The sequence below is a fragment of the Tympanuchus pallidicinctus genome, unplaced genomic scaffold, assembly GCF_026119805.1.
Source record: "Tympanuchus pallidicinctus isolate F22 unplaced genomic scaffold, pur_lepc_1.0 scaffold20, whole genome shotgun sequence".
Lineage (NCBI taxonomy): Eukaryota > Metazoa > Chordata > Aves > Galliformes > Phasianidae > Tympanuchus > Tympanuchus pallidicinctus.
This window is the reverse complement of record NW_026294722.1, coordinates 3,183,945-3,210,098: the sequence shown is the minus strand read 5'-3', so window position 1 is coordinate 3,210,098 and position 26,154 is coordinate 3,183,945. Positions and strand designations below refer to the sequence as shown.

Sequence of the window (26,154 nt, the reverse complement as noted above, 5' to 3'; positions counted from 1 at the left end):
CTGCTGGAGACTCTGAGAATGCAGCGCGGGGTCCCCGCCCGGGACCGGCCCTGGGGTCCCGCCCCGGGGTCCGGCGCGCACCTCGCTCCGGGTACCGGCTGCGGGGATCTGCCCCACGACTGCCTTCGGGGCGGCCAGAGCCAGGCCCTACGGATCAGCCGCCCCCTCGCCTCTTATTCCCTCAGCATCCAGTACCAAGCCGCCTAGGATTCGCTGAGAGTCTGGGGCCATCCCGGAGTTAGGGAGCGAGTCGCGGCGCTGGGGGCACGGGGCACATCTCGCTGCCCGGCCCCACGGAGCGCCGATGATGACTGCAGTCACCCATAGCTGAGAACATACAAATGCAGAGCATGGCAGCATGGCGCCGGGCTGAGGGGCTAGAGCACCCATGGGGAGGGATGACCCCAACCTGCCCTCCCACATCCTTATGGCCCAGTGGAAGCTTGGCAGAGACTTCAAAACGGGCACAGACTTTGCAGACTGGCAGACCCCCCTCCACATGTGCATGGAGCATCCTCAAACGTCCAGCTCAAGTCTCAGGTGCCTCCTCCAGGGCTGTACAGTAGGCACCATCCAGGTCCAGCAGCGCCCTGCAGTCTCAGGGACAGCTGTGCAGCTCTGTGCTTGCGGTGGAGAGCCGTGTGCCTGTGGGATCCACAATGGGGTGACAAGTTTACAGGTGGCTGTGGCCATTATTAGGACATAGGAAAAGTGGAAGCAGGGAAGAAAAGATGATCAAGGTTGGTGAGGCTGCAGTATCATTTTAGGACTGATAAATTTGGTTATATGTGCCAGGGTTTAGCCACAACTCAGGCAAACTGCTCCAGAGGGATGTTTTCCAGTCTCCACTGTTTTCACAGTGATTTCTATCTAGTAACGGACCTTGGAGTCTGACCCTGGAAAGAGTAAGACAGAACAGCAGAGAAGGAAATGCCCTGCTGCTTTGTGTGAGCAGTGCCTTGTACACATCTCGTGCTCAGCCAATAGGGGCAAGAAATGGTGGTAACACAGCAGCAGGGTTTCTCATCCACATATCACTTGGGTATGGTGCTTCCCGCACTGGCAGGTTGTCTGCAGGTCAGGGAGAAGTGGATGTAAAGCAGAAGAGAGTGGCTCATAATCACAGCATGAATCCAGGGGAAATGACCTCTTCCCCAGACCACGGGCTGAGCGAGGCAGCCAGCTCAGGCACCTTTCTCCCCATACAGCTCCAGCACAGCACATGGCCTCCAAACCTCGTTCAACTGCATGACTCCCACCCTTGAAGGCCAACAGCTCCTCACATGTGTGAGCACTGTGCACAGCCCCCACAGCTCTGTTCCACAGCAAACACCAGCACATCCCTTCTGTGCCATGTCTTGCATTCTCAGTGATGCAAGGATGGCTGGTTATCCTTTATCTTTGCTGGCTTTTCCTGTATCTCCACAGTGATTAAGTCCTTATCTGCCTTCTCCTTTCCTCCTATTCCCATCTTTCTTTATCCCAGCATTCGAGTAGCCCTTTTGTAATTTTTAGCTCCCCTGTACTGCAGCATTCTCCCCCTTATCCTGCTGCACTCTCCCCATCTCACGGAGCTCCAGGCCCCTTTGCTTTGTTCTCTCGCTTTCTTTCTGCTTCTGACTTGTTCCATCTCCCATGTTGTGATTTGTCTTCTCTGCTCTGTCCCTTTCACTCATCTTTTCTCCTCGGCTCTTTTGTTCCTTTCCCTTCCTTTTCCCATTCTTTGCACTAACCCCCCCCACCAGCTCCCATGTGCCCTTGTCTGTAGGAGTTGAAAATGAAAAGCTTTTCCAACCTGATCCCGAGCAGCTTTCCCTGGTACTTTCATCTCCACAGCACATTTGTAAAACTGCTCAGACCAAAGAGTCATTACATAAACTGAAGAAATACTACAGAAATATCAGAAGAAAAAAAAAAAAACACCACAAAACCAAACCACCAGGACTCCCAGCATCAGATGGAAATTTGTCTTCTCCATGTAAACCTCCCTCATTCACTACCGCTGAGATAATCTCTCTCAACTGTTCCCCATAAACACTTCACACAGTGAGATTTATCAGCACCCCTCTCGCCTGCCTGCAGTCCTTACCCCTTTCCATGTGCTCTGTGCAGCATCCAGCACTGTCTGGGCCAGAGCAGCTGCAGACAGTGACTCCAAGGAAAACTCAGGGAAGAAGTGCTTTCAGACCTCTGCTCTCATGGTGCTTTGGGGCAGGCTGTGCTGTGCAGGACGAGGACAGCCAACCTTAGCTGTGACCAGCAGCGGGGAATTCCAAAGTTCCCAATATGGATCTATGCTCCACACAAAGCTGTCTGCTCACGTGGAAATTTGTTGCTGAGGAGCTCCTGAATGCTGGCTATTCTCACAATGCTGTGAGGGATTAATCTTGCTAAATCCTCCTACTTCTTCCCTATTGGAGAGCAGATTCAGCACAGGACAAGCTCTGTGACTCACCTCTGTGTTGGCAGAGCCAGCTCCCATTAATCTAACTCCCTATCTAATGTCCATATCTTAGTGGCAGGCAATCCATCTCCAGTCCCGCTCTCTGTCCAGGACCCAGCTTCCTGTCACTCACAACCTGCCTCATTCTGCTGCTCTGCAGAGCTTCTCCAAAGCAGGATGGTGGGACACCTTCATCCACACTACCTGGGATGACAGTAAGGGACAGAATCTGGGCTGGAGAGGTCCTTGCTGGGCAAAGCAAAATTGGGCAAAGCATCAGCCCAAAGGCCTTTTTTAATTCTCAGCTCTCACCTGGCACCATCTCAGGAACAGATATTCCTCCCCTACAGCTCAAGGATGGCACAAGGCCTCCAAACCTTGTACGATTGTGTGACTCCCACCCTTGATGGCCAACAGGAACGCAGCTCCTCATGTGTGTGAGCACTGAGTGCAGCCCCCACAGCTCTGCTCCACAGCAAACACCAGCACATCCCTTTCCATGTCATCATTGCATTCTCAGTGATGCAAGGAAGGACGGGACATGAGAGCCAACGGGACGCAGTTGAGATGGGCACAGCTGTGCACATTTGCTGAGCACACCCAGAGCAACCCATCTCCCTCAGCCTGTTCCTCAGAGCAGTTCTCACATGCTGCTCCACTCCAGCTGCCCGAGCAGCACTGCCTTGCTTTGACTGATGGCAGCTTCCAGTCCTTTTCTGGGAGCATTTCCACTGTCCCGCACAGTTAGGCACTCTCTCCCTATCTTTATTCTCCCCAAGTACTGTGTCATTTGCAGCCTCCACGGTGTCAGCCTTGTGATTAAATTCCAATGCCTTTATGAATAATTTGTTGCGCAATTATAAAGCAAATATTTAATTGAACTTTATGTAAAATTGCTTCTGCCTCTGAGCGCTGAACCGCTGGTTTGGGATAGGGAGTCACGCAACTTCCCATCAGACAGCAGGAGCCCAGCAAAGAGCCCCACAGCAAATGGGCTGATCTCCTCCCTGAAGCCTGAATTCATAAGCAGAGCTTTGGCACCGCGGTGACAATCTCAGGAGAGGCTCCTCAGCCCACAGCAGGGCCAGCAATCCATGAAGAAATACTCTGCACGCCATGACATCACCTGGAAGAGTTGGCATGGAGGGTCTGAGCACACCTCAGATTGGCCATGGCTTTGCCTCTGTAGGAAAAAACATCTCCATCAGCAAAACCAACAGCACTGGACAAAATCTTAATTTACTACGGTCTGTAAAAGAGGCTGAAGTGCCTATTTCCAGCAAGGGAAATTTGAAATCGAGAGAGGAAAACGAGTGCATTGAAGAGATCAGAAGCTCCTTTCCAAGCGTGTATCTGGTGCAGGTAATTGCTAACTGACCTGAGGGGCTCTTGAAATCGACCTAATGCAGCAGATTGTGCTGCACGGAGCAACTTGGAGGCTGGGGACAGGCACACACACGTGGCATTCCCTGCAGGTAGGCAGACAGGCTGGGGCAGCAGTTTCCTGCAGGAGCCCAGGGATAACCCCTTCCCCACCTGCACTTCATTGCCTCTCAGCTCAGTTTGGGCAGCACCTGTGGCCAGCAGTATGACAGCCCTCATTCTCTTTGCTTTTACGGCTACAGAGGAAGCAGCACAAAGTACCCCTTGGCTCCTGGTCACACGCTCCCTGCTGCCAGTTCACCCCAGGACCAGGGCCATTAGCTGCTGCCTCTGGCAGCTCCCTGCGCCCCGCAGCCCTTTGCAGCTCTTTGTTCACAGGTGTTAAAGGTTCCTTTCAAGGCGCACCCCTCTGCTTCCTCTGCAATCCAGGCGTTTTTTTTAATAAATAGCACTTGCTTTGGCTCTGCGATGCCTATTTGGCTTCAAGCTTTCATCTCTGCCGCTGGTTGTGCCCAGCATGAAATGCTGCCACTCAGACTACAAAAATTAATGGTTGGGGCAGTCATTTGTAGCAGTGACTCAGCGCTCACCCTGCCGGTCCAGTCCCAGACTGTGGCTTGAAGAAAGCCCGACAGCAAGAGTTTGCAGTTTCTGGTGGGCAGGCGGCAGAGAGGTGATGAGGAGAGGATGCCCCACTGCTATGGGATGGCTCACACAGTGCCCTTCTGCAGCCAGCACAGACACTCTGTTCCAAGCAGTGTTTACTCCGAGACATACAGCTAGATGCACAGCTCACCACTTAGGCAGAGTGAGACAGGAGCCATCCCCTAGATATGCAAAGAAAATGCAGGAAAGGCAGAGGTCTGGGCTACACAGAAGGATCCCAGCTAGGCTGAAAGCTTAGAGCAAGGCTAACTGGAAGGAGGAGCATGACACAGCCTCCTCTCATGATTCTCTCTCTAGTAAATACACATGCATGCACACGCACTCCCACGTGCTTTTCTGTGCCCTTACACCCTCTCAGAGAGGGGAGAAGCAGCGCTCAGAGCAACTGTAATCTTCCCATAAAGACAGGAGAGCTGTGGTGCAGTCACATGCAGTGAAAGCCCCAATTTTGCTGCAAAAAGCTGTGGAGAGCAGGTAAGTCGGAAAATAGCAGTAGTTTATTTCTGGTATTAGGATGGTCTTTGGACTTGCACCCCAGCAAGGTGCAGCAATGTGACCCCTTTTGGAGTACGCTGGTGCTGTAATGGCTGAGCTCATTAGCCTGAAAAATAACGTGGCTGGGAGGGAGCAGCAAAGCCCCAGCACTGCAGGTGAAGGAGCCCCTGTCCAGTGCCTGCATCTGGAGGTACAGCATGAAAACCCATCCTTTCCCATGCCCAACCCCCTCCTATGCAAACCCTGCCCAGCCGTTGCCAACAGATCCACTGCCTTTTAACAGATGTCTGTGCACGCCTGGTGAACCCCTTGGCTCCTACAGCCCCTCTCATAGAGAGCTGCCTTTGAAATATGCTTTCCTTGCGCCATGTGTTTTTCTTCTGTCTCTGCTAACAGATTTCCCTGTGAATCATTTCATGATACGTGTGTGCAGCTGCAGGAACCCAAGCCTCCCCAAAGGCACAGCACAAGAGCACCACGTTGAGCTCACTCAGTAACCAGGATCAACCCTAGGGAACAGCCCTAACGTTGTAACAAACATGAGTATTTCCAAATGGCAAATTGTGTCATCTCTCCTACTTCACGAGTGTAGGACCTACCAGTGTAGGAACTTCTAGAACAGACTGAAATGTAGCCCACCTTGCCCTTTGCCCACAGAACGAAGTTTTGCTATTCTGTATTCCTTCCTTTCCTTTTTCCAGGGCTACCACACTACCAACCCCACCTGCCCCTCCGAAGCCAACCTGACCTCTGCGTTTCATACAGCACTTCACAGCATGAAGTCCACAATGTGCTTTTACCTAGAGTCCTCCAGAAGATGCAGCCTTGAAGAACAGATTCTGAGTCACAGTTTTCGGATGTACTTTAGGGCCACATTTGCCATAACCTGGGGTTTTCCTGGGAAATACTCCTGCTTTCTGTAAGTGCTCCATATCTGTTCCCAGAGGTGATTTCTCCTTTCCAAAGGGCAGTCCTCCTGTCCAGACTTCTGCTGTTGCAGCTTCTGGCTCTCATTCGTTGGATGCTTGCCTTTCCTTTCATACCACATACAGAATTCCAATTCTGTCAGCTCCACGGTTTTACTGCAGGTCTTCAATCATGTCACAGACTGATTGGCTTCTGCTCGCATGAAAAAAGTTACAGGAAGTCGTTGTTTCATAGGATACATAACCACGTTTTGACACGTTTACATTTTCGCTTCCACGTTTCTCTCCTCCTCTGACCCTACACACAGAGACTGGCGCTTTCACGTCAGCGTTTCTTTCATCTACACTAATTGCTGTTAAATGGATCTCAAACTGCCTGATAGTTTCCCTTCTCAACTGCATCCCAGCAGGGAAGGGTTTAATGCTGGACCCTGTGATATGCTTGTTAGTTCTTCCAAGAGCTCTCAGAAGCCATCAAAGATCATACTTACATTTTGTGAGAGCCACCTTACAAAAGAGGTGTATATATGAGGAAAGATTGCCTCCACTGCGGCTGCTATGAACCAGCCCTGACAAATGTGACATCTTTCTGAACAGCAAATTGCAGGAGGTTAAAAATAATTTCCCAGCGTATCTGTGTCCCTGGTCTCAAGAAGCAGCAACACCTGGCGTTATGCAAACACAGGCCGTGGAGAGCACTGATGGGAACACACATCCCTGGGATGCAAAGAGCTCTGCTTCCTGACCCCGAGGGGTTGGAGAGCTGAGCAGAGCTGTGCTCTGTGCTCAGCAAAGATGAGCACCTCAGCAAAGATGAGCTCTGTGCTCAGCAAAGATGAGCAGAGGCCAAACCCTCTGCATCTCCATCACTCAGTGCACTGCAAACCCCTTCCTCCTCCAGCCACGCCTGCAGCCCTCAGCCTGAGGATCAAAGGTGCTGGCAGCAGCAAACCCAAACTCAGCTCTCCTGCTGAAGTTCAGCAGGAGAGCAGCACGAAGGCACTGGCTGGATAGCAGTTCCCAATGCCTCATTGCAGCTCCCAGAGCCTCATTCCTCCTGGTTCTGCCATCGGTGCCATAGCAGTTTCAATAGCAACAGGCGATCTGTGAGTGCTGTTTGAAAAGAGAAGTGTCTGAGCAGCGGTGCAGTGGGGTAGGAAAGCACTGCCTCATCCAGGACAGACTCCCAGAGGCATTTTCTAGCAGCAGGGACCCCTTGAGACAAAGTATAGTCCCTCTGTGATCATCGCCATCCCTCCAAAGATCCCTAAGAGCCTTTCTGAAATTCAAAGAGAACCTTTGTGCTATCCCTCTCTTTCCCTCTCTCAGCACAAACTTTTGCTTGCAGAAACCTCTCTGAAGGCCATTTGAGAACAAGCTGCCAAACATGAGTGCCCATGGATGTGGCTCCAACCATCTTTGTCACAGAAGAACTCCCAGGTTCTGACAGCCATTCAGCTTTTGACTTACGTTCAGTTGTAAATTTCTTTACAGCAGGTCATGTTTTCCATTGCCTTCTTCTCTATGCTTCATTGCAGCTGGAACAGACACAACAGTCTGCCATTTAACCCCTCCTGGACCTAGGCTGTCAAGCAGGATGCTGCACTTCATTCCATGGCACTCTCAAGCCTTGCAGCAATCTTCTGATGCTGGGGAGCTGCTCCTGTACAAACAGCCTCAGTCCAGGCTGCCAGGAGATGGGAAGGCAACATCCACGCAGAAATGTTCAGTGCGGCTCCTCAGGGTGTTCTTGAGATTGCTTTTGGAGCAGCATAGCCCTGGGACAGGTGTGGGGAGCAGGCCTCACATGGCACTTCCTTCCCTGAAACTTCAAACAGCATCGAACCTGAATTATTCACTTGTAATCCCTTGGAGCTGGCAGCAGCTCAGAGAGGATCCAGTTCAGGTGCTAAGAAGCAAGCAAGAAAAAAAGAACCCATTAAATTTAAAAACCTCTGAGTCATAACATGTAAAAATATATTCAGGACAGGAGCCAGGCCAGGATGGGGATGCTGGGTGCAAGCACCGTGCTGGCAGCTCTCTGAGTATGAGCAGGTAGGACAAAGATGAGGGAACCAGGGGCTGAGGAAGGTCCTGGGCTTGGTGGGCCTGGATGCTCAGCTCTGACACCTCTTCCAACTCCTTGCAGTCCCTTGTTTTCTCTCAGTGATGTCACTGTGGTAAGGAAAGAGCAGGAGACAGGAATAGAGGAAGCAGAGCAGGGCTAAGAAAGGCTGAAATGCACAGTCCTCCTCCATAGGAGACTGCCCTCTCCCTCCCCACTGCCAGAACCTTGACACAGCCTCTGCAGAGGTGTTAGGGGTCCTCAAACCAAGGTGCAGAGCAGCTCTCCCCAGGGATACATTCAAGGAGCCCAGAGCTGCCCTCGCAGCAATGTAATCTGAAAGCTCCTGTTTGCTAAGACCATAGAATCACAGCATGGCTTGGGTTGGAAGGGACCTTCAGGATCACCTAGTTCCATCCCCCTGCTGTGCAAAAAGCAGCTCTGGAGAGACACAAGCCCCAGAGAGCTGTAATGGAAAGCATTTAAAAAGTCATGCTCCAGCAGCCTGGCTGCCCAGCAGTCTGAGCTCACTCCTGCTGTGAGTGCTCCATCACTCCTGAACCAAACTGGACTGATGAGGGAGAAACACTCCATCTCAGGGCTGGAAACGTACTCTGCAGCTGCCAGGAGCTTGCTGCTGGGGACAGGGTGAGCAGCAGGCACCCAAGGCCAATGCTGCTTTGCCCTGGGCCATACAGAAATGCCTCCAGCCAGCTGCACAGTCTCAAGAGCTCTGTCCATCCTCCTGCTGTAGTGCTTTAGCTCTCCATGTCCAGTGCTCTGGACCCAAACCCAGACTGCGCTCTATGTCTTGGGAACAGGTGCTCACTGGCACCTGCGGGCAGCGTGGCAATTTGTTTGTTCACCCTCCCTCAAATCCATCTCTACAAGCAAAGCAGCTTTGTGCTTCCTCACCCAATGAACTGACAGAGCACCAGAGCAAGGTCAGGATACTGAGCAAGCTGATGCAAGTAAACAATGGTGATGGTTTTTTACTGGGTGCAGAATGCAGATGAAGGTCTGGGGAAGGTCTTTGGGCAGCTAGAAAGACCAGGGCAAGCAGGAAGGTCACGCATCCAGCAAAATTTGGTGCTTGTCTCTTCATCAGAACTTGCCACCTCAACCTGAGCACTCTTACCATCTAGATAGAGGAATGTCCCACCTACCTTCTGGAACCCTTCCCACCTCAACAGCTGAGTACAGCCCCTTACTGCTGTCACACCCCAAAATCTGTTCCTTTGCACGGCTCAGAGGAGAGCTGATCCCGTCGCCCCACCACACCCCAGCTGCTCACTGCTGCAGAGCAGAGCCAGGCAAACAGCTCTTCAAGAACAAAGCTCTTTCCTGAGTGGGTTTGGCTGCCTCGCTTGCAACTAAATATTCAGAGGCACTGTGTGCTAGCCCTTTGATCAGCAATTTATCTCTCCATGCCACAAGTTTCCTGCAGCCTGGCATTTCCTCCCTGTGCTCAGCCCAGCTCCCAGGAGCCTGGGAGACAGGTGTGAGAAATTAGCTATAGGGACTAACGCTCTGACAGGAACCAGCACCAAAAGCAGAGGACAGAGCGTAATGTTTATTACACTTGAAGCAAAGCAAACATGTGGCCTACTTATGTATCTACAGAGAATTAATTGGGGAGCTCCACAAAGCAGTAGATTATAAATTAGAATCATTTTCACCAACTTCAGCCCATTCGTCTTATTTCACACCAGGGCTGTCAGTGCTGCCTGACGCGGCCGTGAGAGGCCCTGCACCACTGGCTGCTGCCACTGAGGGTCTGCCAGCAGAGAGCCCCATGGGCATGGCATGCCTGATCCCACAGGGAGAGGATGGGGTCAAGCCAAGGCGTTTCCTTGAACAGAAAGCAAAGTCAGAGACTCGAGAATGGCTGAAGAGGTGCTGAGTGCCACAGCTCTCACCTACAGGGCTACGCAGTGCTCTGCATCATTAGCATCAGCTCTGGTTGGACCAAGGCCCAGTAAGTGCTCCAAAGGCATTTCAGGCATTCTGGTCTGGATCCAGAACACCCAGAGCAGCCCCCGACCTCCAGATGGTGACACCTTGCCAGCACATCACAAAACAAAGGATTAGAATAACTCAGATTTGGCCTATAAATACTTACCGATTCCCAAGGGGACAGCATGCAAAATATCACATTGATGCTGGGATCATTTCTCTCCGAAAGGTCACCTGCTGCCTGGCTGGAAGGAGCAGTAAAACAGCCCATGAAGGTTGCACAAGGTCTGAAGATCCGCTCCTGAAGGTGCCATTTGGGTCTGGCAAACAGACCACAGCCCCCAATTTTGACTGTCCTGCCCTTCACAGCAACCAGAGGTAAACAGAACCAAAGGTGGGGTTGGATCCTCTCAGCATCCACCTGTCTCCAACAAAACCACTCCATGAAAGGTGTCTGCAGGATTCTGGTTTCCTCAGGCACCAAATGGTTTCTGCTGAGAGCCTTTTCAATCTGTGTCGTGTCTTCAGTGCAGCCAGGAGCAACACACAGGACTAGGCTGGGGACAGGGATATGCAGGTGATGCTCTTCCCAACTACAATTTTCAGCTCTGGAGACATCCACCTATTTGTAATCAGCCCTTTCCACCAAGCTTCCCAGAAGCAGGATGCCCAGGAGCAGCCAAGGGCTTTGGAGCTGCAGTACAAGCCTCGCCACTGCTAACAGGGCCAGACAAGCTCCTTCCCATGGCAGGGACTCACGTCAAACTGTTCTTTTTGCAGCTGCAGCCACTTGCATCGACACACAGGCCATCTGGTTCAGCAGTAGCACCGGAGCTCGCACCAGAAAAGCTGTGCAGTCAGGGCAGAGCCCACCATGCACCCTGGCCCAGATGCAGAGCGCCCGCTGCAGGGTTCCTCCTGGCTCTGACAGCACGGAGAAGCCCAGGGCCTCATTCTGCTGCCAGGCCCGGTGCCAGAGCTTCACACCCCGTAATCGCTGCTCTCCATGCAGCAGCTGCAGCCCTCGCTCTGCGCCTGGCTGGCTGGTAATTTGTATCGTTAAGCGAGAGTTCGTTCGAATGGCATTCCTAATTAGTACAGCAATACTATTAGCATTGCTAACGCATTCCAAACGTTTTCATTAACGCATTCTGACACCGTGTAAAAGCAGTGCTGGGGAAGAGCCCGGGGTGAGGAAGCTGGGTGAAAAGGCAGCATCCCTGCTCCAGCACTGCTGGCCCTGATAAACGGCAACCAGCAGAAGCTGAACTGGGTCAGATCTGTGCCACTGCGCGTGCACAAACACACGTGTGAGTGGCAGGGAATCACAGCGACAGAAGTGATCCAGAGAGGGAATTTCAGGACAAAAGAAGGAAACTGGTAGAAGGGAGCTGATGGGGGCAGGGGCAATAAACCAAAATGTAAGCTGAATAAATTATTTACTGCAAGAAACAATGTGAAGTTACTTACTCTGGCTCTCTGCATCCTAAATGGGATCTACAGCATTTCTCACATCTCCCCAGCGTGCCGACTGATTTTTTTGTTAAAATTGGATGCATGAGGCTGGGGCAATCTTATAAAGGACTCCAAGAGATCGGTTTAGCATTGATCATGTGCTGAATTTAAAGGCTTTTCACATCCATCTGCTGTCGCTCTTCGAGTGATAGGTCAGCTGGGACCTGGGCACTCACTGCACCCTGCGGCTGGGCTGCTGTAGGAGCCTTCTGTATGAGAAATGTCCCAACTTCACAAACCAGCAGAACAGAATAGAAAAAAAATGACTCTTACGGGTCCACATTTACTCAACAGACCTGGAAAATGAATGGCAGCAATCTCAACATCTACATGGTCTGGTCTGACAGAGGCAGGGATACCTCTGTATTCTTGGCAAGCAGGAGAGCAGCTCACAGTTTGGGAAACGGGCAGCTCCAAGCTGGGATGTGCTGGCTGTCCTGTGCATGTAGCTCTGCCAGCAGCTGATGCACGTACTCTGGATCCCAGGTTTTCAGATGGAACAGGAGGAGTTACAGCAAAGAGCAGCAGAGTAATTGTGACTTAATACCATCCCATGTTTTTTATTACACTCAGAGTATTAAATTGATAGCTTGGTACCAGAGGCCAGAAGTGCCATCTCTCAGCATGATGAAATCCATGAAGCCCATGAACAGGAGAAAACGGTGAGATTTATAAAGGCATCCGTAAAATTAACGTTTGGGTGAGAATGTGGGAGAGCAGAGAGCATGAAATGCAGCAGCAGGCTGTCAAGAACCCCTCTGCACATACAGAGCTGTCAGTCCAACAGACCATTGCCTGCGTGCATCCTCCTGCACTGGTGCTCAGCTGGATGGGGCCCCAGGGCCTCACTACTGCCAGGAAGAAGGGCCCCTTACCCAGACCAGCTGACACTGCATTGCACAGCACACACTTCTGCATGCAGACACCATGGCACGTCCTCCCTGTACGCACTCAGACACGTGCCATACACACCCTGCTGCCTCCAATGCTCAGTGTAAATGGAGGTGTTGCCACCACCACTGCCTGCAGTATGACTGGTTTGCAATTAAAGCAATGAAATGTTTATACAGGAATAAATCTATGTTAATGAGGTGAATTCCGTTCCTCCCCTGGCAGACTAGGAATTTGGGGAAGATGGATATCTGATGTGCACTGCTTCCAGCCAGCAGCTAGGCTTGGGAGCAGGGAGGCAAAGGGGAGTAACTCTGGCAGGTGGTTAGTTGTGCTCTGGAGACACCAACAGTTTGATTTCCATCTGGTTTCCCCTACAAGGGGCTAGCAGGAGAGACCAGAACAGTACCAGGAGGCTGGTTGAGCTGGTTTATTCTCTGGAAAGAGAACAGCACCTGGCTCAAAGAATTAGGAAGAGAACACGAAATTCAGGCAGCAACACTACCAAAGATTTAGGACATGCTGCTCCCAGCCCTTCCGCCTCAACAGCCTGTTTAAAAAGTCCTCTGCTAGCAGCAGGGGTTATGCAGGAGGAAATCCCCATGCAGGTCATCCTCAACTCTCCTCTGCTCCTCAGAAGCACTACAACTAATCCCTGTTGCCTGCCTACATGGGAAACCACGGAGACACAGAATCCAATTAGCTTGAAACCCAGCTCTGGCTCCCACACAGCATCTTCCTTCTAATAGAGCTGTGAAGCTGCAGAGATAAATGGTGCATTAGGATTCCAGTGGGATATGACATGCAAGGATGGCTCTGGAACTGCAGCTGCAGCCCAGGGAATGAGTGAGACTCCAATGCACCTCTACCAAGCACCTCTATCTATGCATCACACCAGCTCTTCCTTGCTTGTCCTGCAGCACCACGTCAGTGAACCCAGGTGCACATAGTGAAACCTGAGGACAGAGGCTATGGCTGTGCCTGCAGCACTCACTCTCTCCTTTGCACCCACAGTAAATTACCTGCTTTGCAGATTGCAGCAACAACTTAACAGTATTAATTTATTGTGTCCTGTCTTTAACAAACACCATTATCATATCACCAGCCAGGATTATGCAAATCCGAGGAAAGGAATTATTTCTCTCCCCAAAGTCACCTTGATTTATCAGCGTTAGCCCAAAATGAAACAGAAGTTGCTTTAATAGTTGTTAAACACATGACCACACACCCGAGGGGCTGTGAGAGCCCCAGGTGATAAAATGCACATCCAGGCCAGGCACAGCCCAGCTGGGTGACCCTCAGTATCCACAGGTGACACAGGGACAGCTCTGTGCTGGCTCCCATGTCTGCTCCACCATTTTTTCTTTGCAAGATCCACAGGTGGCAGAGAAAGATACAGGTGCACTAAACAGCCACGCTGCGTGGGTTTACCTGAAAGCAGCACAGAGCTGTGTGCAGACTGATGCTTGTGGCACATGTTTCGCACCACAGACAAGCTGCAAGGAGGAATGAGGACGAATGACCACCACAGTCACAGTCCAAGATGTGGGATGCCACACCTCTGCATGGCACAGCAAAGCCCTGAGATCAAGGCTGCTTCTTGTCTCATGAGAAGTCAGCCAGTCTCTTTCCTGCTGCATGTTCAGTCTGGTTTCTCCCCCAGCTGCTCACCACTAGTCCTCCTTTCCAGTTGTGTCTGATGTCTTCTGATCATCCCAAGCCTCCTCGCACACTGCCCTGTGTCAGGCCCTGCCTCTACTGTCCTTGCAGAGTTGGAAGGAAGCTTGGAAAGGGTCTTTATCCCGGCCTTGGGAGTCCCAAGGATGAAGCCCTCCTAATGCAGCCAGCCCTGCCCACGTGAACGCCTTGCAGACAGACACCGCTCTGCTGAGCGTAGGGACAAGGGAGACCAGAGGCAGGAAAGCAAGTGCAAAGCTACAGCACAGGAGGGATGCAATGGCAGAGACAGAAACAGGGAAGGCAATTCAATTTTCAGAGGCTGTCCCACCAATTCAACACACAGACGATAAGAAACCCATTTCCAGCGATAGGCACCCTAATCCCCAGCCATCCTGCATTTCCATTTCTGAGAGGCACCGTTTCCAACAGGGAGGCATTTTCCCATCTAGGTTTGCTAGAAGGGACCATGCTGGATTAAATACCAATTTTCCCAGCACCATTTAACTCCTTCTGCACCCACTCTTGCCACTTATGTGAGCACTGGATGTGCGTGGCAGTGGGACAGCTGCTGCAGTCCCCTGCAACAGACACTGGGTGCCTCTCATGGGATTCTGCCAGAGCACTGCAGCCTGCAGAGACAGAGCCAAGGGTGAGCAGTGCAGCTTAGGTCAATTTATTACTGCTCAAGGTATGGTTCTCAGAACTGTGGGACTGGAGTCCTGTAGTGAAGCCTACAAAGGCCTTGCTTCCCACATGGAGCAGGACTCCTCACCACCTGGGATCCACTAGGCTGCTGCACTCCTGAAATACCAGCATGGTTTATCCTCAGGTGCTTGCAGCCAACCCTCTGCGTTTCCATCACACAGCCCAGTGCTCTCCCTCTGCAGAGACCCTCCATTTTTCCTTCTTTCCTTACACCAGGACTCCTACCCACAATCTACATCAGTCCCTCACTGTACTGTTATTTACTGGATCAGAAATGACGAATGGCAACAGAAAGGGGCTGAGCCCAGTGCACAGGGAATGCTGATGCAGCAGTAGCCAAGGGAGCTGTATGCTAGGGGGAGAGACCCATAGCTGGTGACACGGGGGGGGCTAAGGGAACAGCCAAGGGCCAAATTCCTCTCACACCTTCACTGTTCAAGGTAAGATTTTTAGCAGAAGCTTCTGTTAGAAACACCCACGTGACAAAGAATAGAGATGAGCACTGCGTGAGCTGCGCCTGTCCTCTATGCTCCTGAGAAGCACGCAGCTACGCTTCCCATGGAGCCCCGGCTGGTGCCACTGCAGATTTAAGGCACAAGAAACAAACACCAAAAATGCTTCAGCCCTGGGGGAAGAGGAGCACCTGCTGGAAAGACAGAGTAAACGTAAGCATTACCACTCCTCCCCCTCGTAATCTCCCAGCTGCAGAGAGTTTGATCTGCATTCAGCAGTAATCTAAAGCAGGCTCTTTAGCACAGGTGCCCATTACTGCCTGTTAATGTAAGCAGCTCTGATAAAGCAATCACCCAGTCCTGCAAAGCTGAGAAGTTTAAGAGCAACTCAGATAGCAGGATTACATATGCTAGAGGGGGTCTTGTAGGACAGTTTTGTGCCCCACCAAAGCCCTTTCAATGCTGGACAGAATGAGTTCTTGCACTCATGCCCTCTAGCTGTATACTCAACTGCTTCTCTCACCATTCTCATTCCTTGTTTTCTGTGTCTTTTTCTGGTCAGATGCCTTCCCCTCCTCTTCTCTGTTTAAAGCCTCCATTTGCTTGCTTTTCCATGGAAGATAGGGCAGTGGGGAAGGCAGCTAAACCAAGGGTCAAGTACCAATGATGGAAACAACAGTATATACAATTCCCAGCAAAAACTCACTGTTCTTTGTTCTCTTACCCTCCAGGACCTGCCAACCTGGTGGGTTTGACAGCAGGCAATGACAGTGAGACTGACCCACCTGGGCTAATATTAGGCAGAGGGGAAATCAGTCATTCATGGGCCACAGAGTCCTTTTTTGCTCTACACAGAGCACTCTGTCTCCTGCATACGCTATTAGTGGGGAAAGAAGAGATGTGGATGGTTGTGGTGAGTGGGATGGATCCGTTCTAGTGCCCACATTTCTAAAGGGATTTTGAAAAAAATAAAAAAAAAAGAAAAGTAGGATGTACAGAAGAATGACAAATGTGATTTGGAGGCTGGAAAAAACATTTGCCAGAGACAGAATGAAAGAGTTCAGTCTGTTATCTCACCAAAAAGGGAGCCTGAGAGGTGATTTGATTGTAAGCACTTCACAGAGAGAAAATACTTGGTGTGAAAGAGCTCTTTAACTTTGTGAAGAAAAGAGGCTGGAGCTTGTAGTCAAGCAAGTGCAAATAGGAAACACGGCACCGGGCCACGCTACCAGGGAAGTGCCATCTGCTCTGCCTCCTAGCATCCTCCATCCTGTCATGGAAAATACATCAGCTGAGAGATACTGAGTTCATTACAGGCTAAAGAAGATAATGGCATTTCTCACTTGGAGTTACACAGGGCCCCCGGATAACTGAACAGTCACTTCAGGCCTTAGAATCCATGAAGCTGGCAGCACGAGGTCCAGCAGCACAGTGTGAAGGGAGCTCTGAGCCCCTGGTCTCACCTGCCACCTGGGGACGGACCCGGGATCAGTGCCCACCTCTGCCCAAACCCACAATGGACAGCACTACTACTAGGATGCTACTACTAGGATGGCTACTGGGATGGCTGGGGTCACCCCTGGTGGGAGCAAGGCTTCCTTTCTGAGGCTGGTGCGAGGACAGGTAACAAGAATATTCCTCCAGGCCCTCCCCCTCACACATGGGCTTCTTTCTCATCACACTGTTCCTACCACCCACACCAAAGCCCATCAGACTGCAGTGCAGAACTGCCTCCCCTCCCTGTGCCAACAGCAGGGGAGTTCAGCTGTGGGCTCTGATAAGAGTGTTAACAGGAAGGGCGAGGCTGCCGAGCATCAAAGAATACAGATGTAGGGAAGAATGAGAGCTTCAAGGGGAATCCTGCAGGCTGCACCCTGCACAGGTAGGCGGTCAGATGCTGAGGAGCACTGGCAGATTGAGGACAACTTCCTGGAAGGAAACTGGGGAGAATGTTCGCAGTGCACTTGTGTCAAGGAAGCCAAAGACCTGTCCCAGGGCAAAAGCTATGCTGGGTTTGCCGTTTTCTCTCACAAGAAACAAATTTGGAGGAAAGCGTTGGGCAGAAGGAGCATCCAGCTCCATAGAACATGCAGAGGACAAGAAAAAGTTGAGGATCTGAAGGCTTTTGAGAGCTGGGAGTAGACCCTGCCTGCAGAGCTTATTATAGCAAGGCCAATCTGCACCCGTTCCAGAATCTGGACAGCTGTCAGCCATGCCAGCCCAGTGACAGCAGTATGCCACATGCTCTTGCCCACCCCTCCTCTTTCAGGCCTGACTCCAATGTCACTGTCCCTGTCTTAACAATTTTGCAAGTCAAGTCCTCCAAAACCATAGTTTTTAAACTCAGCACAGGGAATACCCCCATGGTATCTGTGCCACAACAGCAGCCTATCAGGGCAGCCTAGCGCCCTGTCCAAGTGCCTGCAGGATCACCCCTGGCTTTCCAGCTCCTCTTACGAAGAGAACCAGGGCATTTCAGGAAACAAGACATTAAACATGAGCCAGCTACACGCACTGGCATTTTAATTGCTAGCTACACAGCAGGTGATAGGTCAAGGGAAGCCATCCATCTGTACCCATATTTTGTAAACCCTATGAAGAATACTGCATCTAACTTCCCCCCAATACAGGAAAAGACACAGACAAATTGAAATGAGTTCAGTAGAGAACCAGCAAGGCATTCAGGGATTGGAATATCTGCTCTGGAAGGAAAAGCACAGGGAGCCAGGTTTGCTCAGCCTAGGGAAGAGATGGCTTTGGGGGCCCTCAATGCAATCAGTACCCACACAGGAGCTACCTGAGAAAACAGAACTGAGCTCTTGGCAGTGGTGCCTGCTGAGAGAATCCAAGAAGTTCCTGCTTGGCTTGGGCTGATCCAGCTCATCTCACAGATGGAGAATGCAAGGCTGCAATACCCAGCACCAACTCCAACACCTTCTTCACAGATTGTTCCACTGAAAGCTTTCAACATCTGAACACAAAGGAGCAGCTCTACATCAACTTCCACACTTATCACATCCGCCAGGCAGGGTCTGCATCACACAGGAGATGCTGAAACATGACATGAGAAGAATTACTAGGCAGAGATCAGGAGAATGGCTCTTGGCACATTCATGAGGATGCCACCAATTAGTGCAATCACAGGCCTTGGCTACATTTTTCTGCTTGTGATTTTCATTAACAACTGCATGGTCAATTCTGCTACTTTTCACTGGGCAAGTTGCCACAAGGCAGCAGCAGCAGCAGCTCTGCTCCCAGCAAGGTCCTGAGCAGGGCAGCCACTTGGGTGTTGCCTCAAGCTCCAGCCAACCTGACAGACCTCCCTCCCTGCTCCTGCCAGAAAGAAGACCACCTGGGAGAGGGAAGCAAAAGCCACCACCACCGCTTTCTTAACTCCCAGACAGCCCTGTTTTGGCTACATCACCTTTCCTAATGCAAAACAAGACAAACAACTCTGCCCATAAGGCCATTCCCAACCTACCTCTCAGGTAAGCGTGACTGCACAAAGAGGTGTCATTCCCATGCACGGGGTGCAGATTAGGAGCAAAGGTTCTTCACCACCTTTGGAGCGCAGAGACTTAAGGCTGTGAACACCAAAACCTCAACACTGCAGTGCTGAAAGGGAGAGCCTTGGCACTGAAGTAGGGGCAAGAATTTGCCATGGCAAAAATCACAAGTGCATGTGAGCCCTGACAGTAAGCTTGGTGATAAGACCTTGTTTTCTGGGCAGAGAAGTGGAAAGTGCAAAGGGGTTTGCAGGGACGATTTCTCCTTGCCCTCAGAGTGTTTGCTGTGTTGAAATACCAGCAGGAAGGTAAGCAGCTGTTGCTCAAGTGAAGAGACCTCCTGGGGGGAGGCAGGGAGCAAAAACCAGAGTCCATGTAAACACCTGGCCTTACAGGCAAGGACACAACTTGTGGAAGGAGGGCAGCACCTCTGAGATTCATCCAGCTTTGCTTCCACTCGTTAATTAGTTCAAACATCATCAATATTCAACCACAGCCCTCTATTTCCTGTGCCTGGCTGTGTGTCAGTGTGTGCAGCTCTGCACAGACCTCCCCAGCAGGAACACGTGTGCATGTTCTCCCCACCTGAGGTGCTGGCATACCCAGGCTGCCACACACACAGCTCTTCTCAGCACTGCAGTGCTCATGCGTTCCAGCATGTCCAACCTTCACAGTCTCCCATTGGGAAAGAGAGGCGAACCAAACTGTGCCAACACACAATGGCACAAAAGATGATGACCTCCCATCCTCAAGCAGCTCCTGACTTAGGGCTGGTGAGAGAAGGGTCTGCACGATCACCTCACTCCTCTCACTGTACACCCAAATCTACAACAGCTTCAGTGACAACAGGAGGCCCTGACTACTTTTGTTCCAAAAGGTATTAGCAGCACATATAACTGGAGTAAATGTCAGTGATGCATTTGTCACCAAGAAGTTGTATCTAGGTCAGAAATGCAAAATGCTGGACACTAGGCTGCAGGGCATCAACTCCTTCGCCTTAAAGAAGAAACTCGGGAAACAACAGACTGCAGAGCCCTACAGCTCCCAAGAACCTGCACAGGCACAATTAAATTTTATCTTTCAGCACCATATGGGATGCAAATCTTTGTGAACAAAGTCACCTTACCTCTGATTTGCAAGGACCTGAAATCCAACCCGAAGAACTACGCAGTAAAAAGAAGCCAAGAGTAGAAAGTTCCAAGGAGATTGAAAAGGGAAAGGCAAAGAGCAGCTGCAACACTGCTAACAGCCCACGTGCAGAAAGCATCATTGCCCCCCAGTATGTAAAAACAGTATTTAGTGCTTACAAAAGAAGATGGTGCTTACACCTCTCAGTAGGACAAACAGGTGAACCCCAGTGGAAGCATCAGGAGCCCTAACTGTTGGAAAAATCCAGCCAGTGACAGAACAAACCATTCCCACTCTAGGACACGTCCCACTTGGCACACAGGATCCCCTGGGGGTGCTGCCAGGCCACCAGCACTGCTTCAGGAGCTTTGCATGAGGTAGCTGCTCCACCTGCTGTCTGCTTTAAAGCAAGACACCAGGATCCTTTAGAACACCATGAAAAATGATCAGCATTAACAGAAGTTTTCCTCAGAACCATTTTTTTTTTCCCCTCCACATATGCTCCTGATTAAAGACACCAAGAAAGGCCTCCTGTCTCAAAGCTACCGAGTAAAATCAATGGAGGGGCAACCAGTCAAGATGTTTCAGGTTCTCAGAGTACGACAAATTCACTTAAATGCTCAGCTCCGCTCAAGAGAAAGCCTGCATCGCTGGACCTTTGGGAAGTGTTCTCAAAGTCATTCCCACCTCAAAAACTCCACAAGCTCACGCAGCAAACAGAACTGCCAGAGAGGTGAAAATTCTGCCAGGCAGAGAAAAATAAAGAGCTGCTGCCCAACCTCATTTCAGGCTCAGCATAAAGACAATAGATACACCTTAAATCCTGCGCTATTCCATTTCTCCAGACCAAATTTCAGCTCTCACTGACCCAAACCACTGGGGCAGACATAAGGTTCCAACAGTGAAACAGAATGCTACATGTTCTTAGGATATAGGGTCCTGTTGGCACATCAAGGTAGGCAAATCCTCCTCAGCTGGCAAACAGGACCCCTAATCCTAGAGGTCAAGCAACCTGCTGATGAGCAAGTATTTGTCCAAATCAATTGGGCATGCAGTAGAAAGGACACTGTGGGTCTGAGAGAAAGTTCAAAAGAGAAATGATCTCTGCTTGCTGAAGCACAGCTACATAATGTGCAGACAGTAGGGAATCAGAAAACTAGTTTATTGAAAATAAAAACCAAACCACCAAAACCAACCAACCAGACATAAAAAATACTCACATACTTTCTGAAAAGCTTACTGCTCAAGCTAAATGCACCTTCTGCCACCTTGGCTGTAGGGCCAGCAGGACTCCCTGCACCCTTGTTCTTTCTCTGCCCAACATAATTTGGCTGAATTTAATTGGTCCCAAATACCAGCAGATAGGTAAGCATCCCTCTTTCATACATACATGAAGGTCACCAAGCACAAAGGCCCTTTCTCACTGGGACAAGTCTTGGGAATTACATGCAGTTATCTGCTCCCACAAAGACAGGAGCTCCCATTTGCCAGAACCACAAAACAAGCACAGGAAGATGCACCTACCTTCCTCTTTGGAGCTAAAGCCTAAACACCACTAAAACCATCCTGGAACCACTCAGCCTGCAGTCCAGACATGTCCATACTTGATCCGCAGTTCATGGTCTACAATGTCAATATAAAGCCTTCAGGATTCCCTAGAAAGTTTCCTATAGCATTTCCCAGTCTCACCATTCACTTCTGCTGAACTGGGATTCATCTTCCAAGTCTGCTCTCCAGCAAAGCATATTCCTTGTTTTCTGTGCAGCATTCGCACCGCAGTACAACAGCAGGACTCCCACTGGACCCTCATTCCCCTTTGGAAAGTCAAAGACAGAGAATCTTGGCCCTCCTTCCTAGGCAGTTGTCAGACAGACCTGGTAAGTACAGAGCAGGGGACTCTGCTTCACGTTCATTCAATGTTGTTGTAGGGTTCCAACATCTTCTTCCTCCTCCCCATGTTCAGCGTGGTGCAGCAGCAGCTCCAGGTCAGGCTCAGAGTGCATCTCTTTGTGTAGATTCAGTGTTTTCTCACCTGTGTGCAGACAGCTCATTTACTAAAAGCCAGCTCAACCCTGCTGCTGGCAAGCAGCTGGAATCAGGTGCAGCTCCTGGTGAAACTGCAAGAACACCTACAGAGAAACACAAAGGTATTGAAAACAGAATCACCTCTGGAATTTACGGCTTTGAGAATGACATGAAGGGAGATTCCTGACAGACAGACAGCAAAGCCAAGCCAGTTCAAGAGACTGAGGCGGTCTCCCAGCAAGTGTGTGGCAAGGAATAAAACACAGATTTCCTGTGAAAAGAAAAAACATGACAAGTAGCAGCACAGGACCTGATGTGATGTGAATAAGTTATTTTGCAGCTCAAGCCTAAATCAAGATGTCAGGCTGCTGATTTCCACCAAGTGTTCTTCCGTGTGTAGAAAGTTCTAAAAACAGATTCCAGAATCAGAACGACCTGTCAAACTGGGAGTGGGGGTTTTATGTCCCCTGATTGAACTACTCATCTAATCTGGAAGTTATAGGATTACTACATAGCTGAGTTTCACGTGTCACCAACTAGCTCAGAAGTACATGCGCTGCACTCGTCAAGGAAGGACAGAACATGGCAAACCAGGCTGAGGTTTACCTGGGTAAGGATAAACCAGAGGTTTACCTGGGGGTAAGGTTTACCAGACCTTATCCAGGTCTGATGCAAGAAAACATTCTTCTTAACTCTCCTCCCTCCCACACCCTCCATCACTCATGAGGCCCACACGTTCTAGTTTCTCCCAGATCCCACCAAACTTTGGATCTTAACATATTTAATTTCTCTGTCCTTTTTTGTCAGAGCAGCAGGGAACACGAGCCCTCACTGCAAAGACAGCAAGTCAAAGCATCAAGTTCCTGCGTGAGGAGAATAAAAATCACAGGAGATGACTTCTGAGGCTGTAAGGAAGTTCCCACCACATCAGGCTTGTTAGGGGCGACTCAGTACTTGCCCTTTAGTATTAGAACAGGAACCATGCCTTACCTTAAAAATGCCAGCAATAGAAAGGGTGAGGCTAGATGTTCTGGAAACCAGGAGGAACTCAGAAAAGCCTAGACCAAAGGCAAGAATTCCACCCAACAACAGCTTTCCTACCATACAGAACGTCACTCCTGCTTCATGGAAATGGAAGAGCCTCTCTGATATGGACAAAGGCAGGCCTAGGAACAAGAAAGTGAGTAGCAGAGAACCCTTCCCAACCCCCAGGACCCCCCCCAAAAGGCTCAGTTGAGCTTGAGTGTTCCCCTTATTTCCACAAGCGTGGCAAGCTACAATTCTTATGTGCTCTGTGATATTCTACTTCAATTATATCTTGGTCCTTGTAACTCCAGGATTGCTTTGTAAAGTTCACAGATGTTCACTTCTCTGCATGAATCATCTTGAATCAGCTAAGCAAACTCCCAACAGCTCTATTAAGCTACCCCTGCTTTTCCTAATTAACTCACGCACCCTCAAACACTGCAAACAGAGGGAAGAGCACCAGGAACATGAGTGGCTGCAGGTGAAACATGATATCAATGGGGTTCTGGAGCCCTGCAAGAAGAGAATCAATAATGGTAACAAGAAGCCACAGAGTAAACAGTTCCTCGAGCTATTAGTACTACATGTAGATACAAATCTCTGCAATGCCCAGGCTGATGCTGCTGCAGAGGCCAAAGAATCCTTACTACCCACCAACAGACGATCCCCATCCCAGGTTTCAAACGCTGTCCCTTAGACAAGAGGTTTTGTTTCTGCAGTTAAGTTACAGCCTCCTTATTCCCCACCTTTTGCCAGCACCGCCTCCCAGTTCCTGCTCTTTACATACCCAGTTCAGCCTTCTGCATAAGGATCTGTGTGAGAGTCCAGCGAACACCCCCAAGGAAAGAGGCACAGAGCACCAGCATGAACCCCTGTGTGTTGAACTGCGTGGACTTGTAGGTGAACATGAAGAGCCCCCCAGCGATGAGCACAACCACCAGCACCAATGCCACCCTCTGGGTGAGAGCAAACACAAAATCACTACAAGGTCTCCTAGAGCTGAACAGACAGTTAACTCTTTCAGTCATCCACGCAATAGCATTCCTGCTCTGATTATGTTTCTCATGCATGTATTTCACACCTCCCTGCGCCTGAGTTTCAGCCTCCTCAAAGCACTGCACCCCTTACCATTTCCTCCAGCTTGAAGAGCAGTGAAAACAGCAGGATGAAGAGGATGGCAGAGGATTTGGTCATCGTGTAGCTGCAAAGACCAAAATACATTACCGTTATCTTCCAATGCAGTCCTTCCCAGCGGAGCACTATTGGGAAGGAGATCAGTGTTATGATGCCAGACAGCCTAACACAGCTCCTGCATGCCAACCCCACCGGGCCACACGCAGCTCCAGATACTGACCCCAAAGCAGCACTTTCCAAACCCCACCAGATGACTCCCAAGGAAGATGAGATCTGTACTCACAGGGAGACGGTGACATACAGGAAGCTCCAGTTACTCAGCCCAATATCCAAGGAAGTTGACAAAGCTGAAGAATCAAAGAAAACGTTCTGAAGTTAATTGTTTTCCACCCCACAAAAGAAAACTCTGGTAACTGACCACAAACATAGAGCAGAGCCAGAAAAAAAAAGAAAGGTTCTTTTCTCACTAACTTTTCAATATCAGCACAGCCTGGATATGCTCAGCTTTGTTTCTATCCTTTTCCCTGTGATTCAAGTTGAAGCCAAAGGCTAAATTCCAACCAGAGAAAGCTGCTAATATAACAGAAATACTGGGCTCAGAAGAAGACTGCGAGGAGCAGCTTGTTTACCAGAGGCTCACACAGCCATCCAGAGGGATCTTGACAGGCTGGGGAGGTTTGCTGACAAAATCCTCACACAGTTCAACAAGGATGAGGGCAAGGAGCACTTGGGAAGGAATAACTCCAGGCACAGTACATACAGCAAAAGGCTGAGATTACCTCATGGAACAGGTATTCTTAAAAACCATTTCCAGGCATGTGAAGGAGAAGAAAATCACACGTAGTAGTCAGCAGAGATTCAGCAAGGGGAAATCCTGCCTGTCCAATCTGATAAGCTTCCATAATGAAATCACTGTCCTGATGGATGAGAGGGGAGCAGTGGATACTGTCTTCCCAGACTTCTGACTTCCAGAAAATACACATGATGAAGCTCTTGAAGCATGGGCTGGATGGGCAGTCAGCTAGATCAAAAACTGACCGCACAGCACGGCCCAGTGGGCAGCAATAAGTGGTAGAGTGCGGCTGGGGGGCAGTAATGAGCAGGATACCCCAGGTGTCAATACTGCGTCCAGATCTGCTCAGTATCTTCATTACAGATTTGGATGATGGGGCAAAGGGCACTCAGTAAATCCACGTGAACCCAGGGGGAGCTGCTGATGCACCAGAGGGTCAGGCAGTCACCCAGAGGGATCCTGACAGGCCAGAGAGCTTTGCTCACAAAAACCTAATGAAGTTCACTACGGATAGGGGCAGGTAATCACACTTGGGAAGGAACAACCCCAGGCAGCAGTGGTGCTGGGCTGCCCGGGTGGAGTGCAGCTTTCCAGTAGACCTTAGAGACCCAGCGGGCACCACAGTGAACAGGAGGCAGCAGCGTGCCCTCCTTGCTGCTAAGGAAGCCACTTCTGGGCCACGTGTCACCAGCAGATCAACAGAACTGATCCTCGCCCTCTACTCAGCACTGGTGGGGCCGCAGCCCGACACCGGGCCCCCGGTACAAGGGAAACACAAAGGGCAGGAGCACAGCACAGACCCACAAACAGATGAACGGAGCGGTACGACTCCCACGAGGAGAGGCCGAGGGCTGGGTCCGTTCAGCGGAGGCTCAGGGAGACGCTACCGACGTCTGAACACCTCCCCGGCCGGAGGTATTTGCCGTCATCCCGCACGCAACACAACCACGGCCAAAGCCGCGGGCAGCCCGCGCCGCCCCATCCCCGCCCGTACCTGCGGGCGCGGCTCGGCGGAGCCACTCGGCCCAGGACAGCGTCGGCGGCGGCCGCCCGGAGCGACAGCGCAGCACGGCGCGGCACAGCGCCGACAGCGCGAAGATGAGCAGGAGGTGCAGCAGCGTGGCGAGCAGCGGGAACGGGAAGCTCTGCGGGACCGACAGCCGCCGTCACCGCCGCCGCCCGCCTGCCCGCCGCCCCTCCGCCCGCCGCCCCGCACCTTCATCAGCCACTTGTTGTAGAAGGTGATGCCGATGGAGAAGCCGTAGTACAGCAGCACCAGCGCCGCCACCAGCGCCGCCCGGCCCAGCGCCGCCGCGCCCGTCCCCATGCGCCCGCCCGGGGCCCCGCGGAGCGCCGCGAGGAGCA

At 50.9% G+C, this 26,154-nt stretch overlaps 1 protein-coding gene across 1 annotated transcript; it reads right to left on the bottom strand.

Moving 5' to 3' along the window:
* Positions 1-20,956: 20,956 nt before the first annotated feature.
* On the bottom strand, positions 20,957-26,146 carry SLC35C2 (solute carrier family 35 member C2). Its single transcript, XM_052683741.1, has 9 exons — positions 26,006-26,146; positions 25,784-25,934; positions 24,280-24,343; positions 23,991-24,063; positions 23,650-23,818; positions 23,292-23,375; positions 22,827-23,002; positions 21,978-22,107; positions 20,957-21,843 (listed from the first exon to the last, which is right to left on the bottom strand). Exons 1-9 carry the CDS (start codon positions 26,114-26,116, stop codon positions 21,725-21,727), a joined length of 1,077 nt encoding a protein of 358 aa, XP_052539701.1. The 5' UTR covers positions 26,117-26,146; the 3' UTR covers positions 20,957-21,724.
* Positions 26,147-26,154: the final 8 nt, after the last annotated feature.